The 4,207-nt window shown below is 43.6% G+C and overlaps 1 protein-coding gene across 1 annotated transcript; it reads left to right on the top strand.

Moving 5' to 3' along the window:
• The first annotated feature begins 1,793 nt into the window (after window positions 1-1,793).
• Window positions 1,794-2,654, top strand: LOC142173414 (uncharacterized). The gene has a single exon (XM_075239001.1). It carries the CDS (start codon window positions 1,794-1,796, stop codon window positions 2,652-2,654), a length of 861 nt encoding a protein of 286 aa, XP_075095102.1.
• The last annotated feature ends 1,553 nt before the right edge of the window (window positions 2,655-4,207 follow it).

Raw genomic sequence — 4,207 nt, 5'->3', positions numbered from 1 at the left:
TATATATATATTGCGCAAGTTCTTGACTAGTGAGTATCACATGACTTGAATCTCGTCACTACTTCATCGAGGATAGTCTTGATACTTACTGGGTACCGATTGTGATATACTCATGCTACACTTATGCACATCTTTGTGCAGATCCAGGTGACGTAGGTAGCGGACCTCATGAGTGAGCGTGTGTTGGATCGAGAGGATTCAAGGTAGTGTTGCATGGACACCCCAGAACCTTGGTGTCCCCTTTTCTTATTTTTATATTGTTGTATTTACTTTCAAACAATATTTTACTTATTGAGACTTGCTATGTATTCTGTTTAGCGCTAATGACATCGGTATTACCTGGTTTTGGGAAGTTGACTTAGTACCCATGTTTTGGCTTTATTGAAACTTTATTCTACCGCTTGTATTAGAATTTCAAAGTTATTACATCTTATTTCGATGCTTTGTATCATTGTGTGATTGTCTTATCTAGTTTTAGAGGCGAGGTGCCATCACGACCCCTTGGTGGGATTTGGGTCATGATTAGTTAGTATTAGAGCCCTAGGTTCATTCTTTATTCTTTATTGTGCGGATTTTGTTTTTCCAAAAATTTGAATCTTTACTCTTCTATTAACTCACAGATGGTGAAGACACGTTCCATCGGATTAGCTGGGCAGGCACCAGCGCTCCCTGTTAGAGCCGCGAGTGACTGCAGCCGAAGTAGAGGCCGAGGTGGGACATATACTGCAGCTAGAGCACCTGAGGGGCCTACTGCCACCCCTGGACTTCAAGAGACTTTGGCTCATTTTATGAGTATGTTCGAGAGCTTCGCCCCGGCAGGGTTGAATTTCGGTTGCAGCATCTACTATAGGCTAGGGGAGGAGACCAGACTCCCACTACACGTATACCAAAGCAGCTGGCTCATATTAATCAGACACCGGGGGGTCATGCCGGTGCAGCCAACAATTGCATTTCAGCGTGAGATAGAGCCAGTAATGTTTGCAGAGGGATAGAAAATGTTGGAGAAGTTTTAGAGATTCAGCCTCCCTAATTCAGTGGAGGGGGCTTCTGAGGATGCTGATTTCTTGGATTAGTGCTATCATATTATGAGTACCTTGGGTTTGGTGAAGTCGAGCGGAGTTGACTTTACTACTTTTCAGTTGACGAGGCCGGCATACAGATGGTGGCAGACATATGAGGCAAGAAGGCCAATTGGCACATCACCACTTACATGGTCATAATTCTCTAATCTTTTCTTGAGGGAGTTTATTCCACAGACCCGCAGGGACGACTTACGTAGTGAGTTTGAGCATTTGTGCTAGGGGGTATGACTATGCTTGAGTATGCTAACAGGTTTATAGAGTTATCCCGCCATGGTCATTTGGTTTCCACTGAGAGAGAGAGTCCATAGATTTTTTGAGTGACTCACCTATAGCCTTAGGTTTGGGATGGCAGGGGAGATAGAGACTAAGACTACATTTCATCAGGTTGTGGAGATTGTTAGGAGGTTAGAGTGTATATGCGGGCGAGAGAGGGAGGATAGAGAGGCTAAGAAGCCTCGTGGTGCTGAAGGATTTAGTGGCTTCTACTATGCGGCCAATGCCCGCCATGGTAGAGGCTTTGTTAGTCGGCCAGTTCAGTCCGCACTTTAGGTTTCATGTATTGCTCCCGTAGATTTCATAGCACTAGTACCGCATAGTCATCCTTCAGTACACCTCCTGCACGAGGTTCCTACAGTGGTTCGTCCGAGCCAAACTCAGTTCTAGTAGCCACGTCCGCATAGGGGTTGTTTTAAGTGTGGTGATACTAGACACATGGTGATAGATTATCCTAGGCTTCGGACGCTTGTACCTCAGCATGGTACTCAGGCTATGATTCTTGCTCTAGATGCTACACTACCTGCACAGCCAGCTAGAGGTGGGGTACGGGAGGGTAGATGTCATCCTAGAGGGGGAAGCGATGCCCATTGTTATGCTTTTCCTAGCAAGACTAAGGTAGTCACATCAAACGCAATCATTACAGGTATTGTTCATGTCTGTCATATAGATGCTTCAATTTTATTTGATCCGGATTCTACTTATTTGTATATGTCATCCTGCTTTGTTTCATATTTGGATATGACTCATGATTCCCTAGCTGCTCTTGTTTATGTGTCTACACCTGTTGGGGATTCTGTTGTGGTGCATTGTGTCTATCGTTCTTGTGTGGTTTCTATTAGGAGCTATGAGACTAGGGTGGATCTTTTGTTACTGAATATGATGGATTTTTATGGTATTTTGGGTATGGATTGGTTATCTTCATACCATGGTATTCTTGATTGTCATGCTATGACTATGACATTGGCTATGTCGAGTTTGCCGTGGTTGAAATGGAAAGGTTCCTTGGGTCACATTCCTAGTAGGGTGGTTTCTTTTCTGAAGGCTCAATGGATGGTTGAAAAAAGGTGCTTGGCGTACTTACCTTTTGTTAGGGATGTGAATGTTGATACACCCATGGTTGATTCAGTCCCCGTGGTGAGGGATATTCCTAGTGTGTTCGCTACAGACCTACTGGGCATACCATCTGATAGAGATATTGATTTTGGTATTGACTTGGCACCGTGCACTCAGCGTATATTTATTCCACCGTATCGCATAGCTCCAGTAGAGTTGAGGGAATCGAAGGAACAATTGTAGGAATTGCTAGATAAAGGCTTCATCAGGCCGAGTGTGTCACATTGGGGTGCATCAATTCTATTTGTGAAGAAGAAAAATGGTTCTATAAGGATGTGCATTGACTACAAGCAATTGAACAAGTCTACCATCATGATTAAGTATACCTCGCATTGATAATTTGTTTGACCAGCTTCAGGGTGATAGGGTGTTCTCGAAGATTGATTTGGAATCGAGTTACCACCATTTGAAGATCAAGGCTTCGGACATTCATAAGACAGCCTTCAGGATTCGTTATGTGCATTATGAGTTCTTGGTGATGTCTTTTGGGCTGACTAATGCCCCAGTAGCTTTTATGCATTTGATGAACATCGTGTTTTAGCCTTATCTGGATTCATTCATCGTTGTGTTCATTAATGATATATTGGTGTATTCCCATAGTAGGGAGAAGCGCGAGCAGCATTTGAGGATTTTGGTTCATATTTTGAAGGAGAAGAAGTGATATACCTTCTCCAAGTGTGAGTTTTGTTTAGATTCAATGGCATTCTTAGGCCACGTGGTGTCTAGTGGTGGGATCAAGGTGGATCCGAAGAAGATTGAGACAGTTCAGAGTTAGCCAAGACCTTGTACCGCTACATTGACCAAGTTGACTAAAAAGGGCGCTCCACTCAAATGGATTGATGAATGCAGGAGCGCTTTCAGAAGCTCAAGACCTTTGACTATAGCACCAGGTTTGGTTTTGCCTTCAGGATCGGGGTCCTATACGGTCTATTGTGATGCTTCGAGTGTTGGCCTCGATTGTGTGTTGATGCAGGATAGTAGGGTAATTTCCTATGCTTCGCATCAGTTGAAGCCTCAGAAGAAGAACCCGGTGCATGATTTGGAGTTAGCAGCGCAAGATTTGAAGGCATTATTTATATGGCGTGTCTTGTGAGGTGTATATGGATCATTGGAGTCTCCAGCATATGTTTAAACAAAAATATTTGAATATGAGGTAGTGAAGATGGTTGGAGCTATTGACGGATTGTGATATCATTATCCTCTACCATCCGGGAAAGGATAATGTGGTTGCGAATGCTGTAAGTAGGAAGGCATAGAGTATGGGGAGTCTTGATTTTATTCCAGTTAGGGAGAGGCCTTTAGTTATGGATGTCCAGATGTTGGTTGGTGAGGTTGGATATTTTGGAGCCAAGTAGAGTCCTTGCTTGTATTGTATCTCGGTCGTCCTTGTTAGAGCGCATTAAGGCCCGTCAGTATAATGATCCCCACTTGCTTGTCCTTAAGGACACAGTGCAGCACGGTGATTCTAAGAAGGTGACTATTAGTGATGGTGGGGTATTGAGGCTATTCGGTCATATCTATGTTCCTAATGTGGATGGCTTGAGAGATTTGATTCTTGAGGAGGCTCACAATCGGTATTTTATTCATCCAGGCGGTACAAAGATGTATCGGGACTTGAAACAGCATCACGGGTGGAGGAGGATGAAGAAGTACGTTTTTGGGAATGTTTCTATGTGTTTGAACTACTAACAAGTCAAGTATGAGCACCACAAATCTGGTGGTTTTCTTTAGAAGAT

Source organism: Nicotiana tabacum, chromosome 19 (assembly GCF_000715075.1).
Source record: "Nicotiana tabacum cultivar K326 chromosome 19, ASM71507v2, whole genome shotgun sequence".
Taxonomy (NCBI): domain Eukaryota; kingdom Viridiplantae; phylum Streptophyta; class Magnoliopsida; order Solanales; family Solanaceae; genus Nicotiana; species Nicotiana tabacum.
Note: the sequence above shows the minus strand (reverse complement) of the source record. Positions and strands in the feature narration are given on the sequence as shown.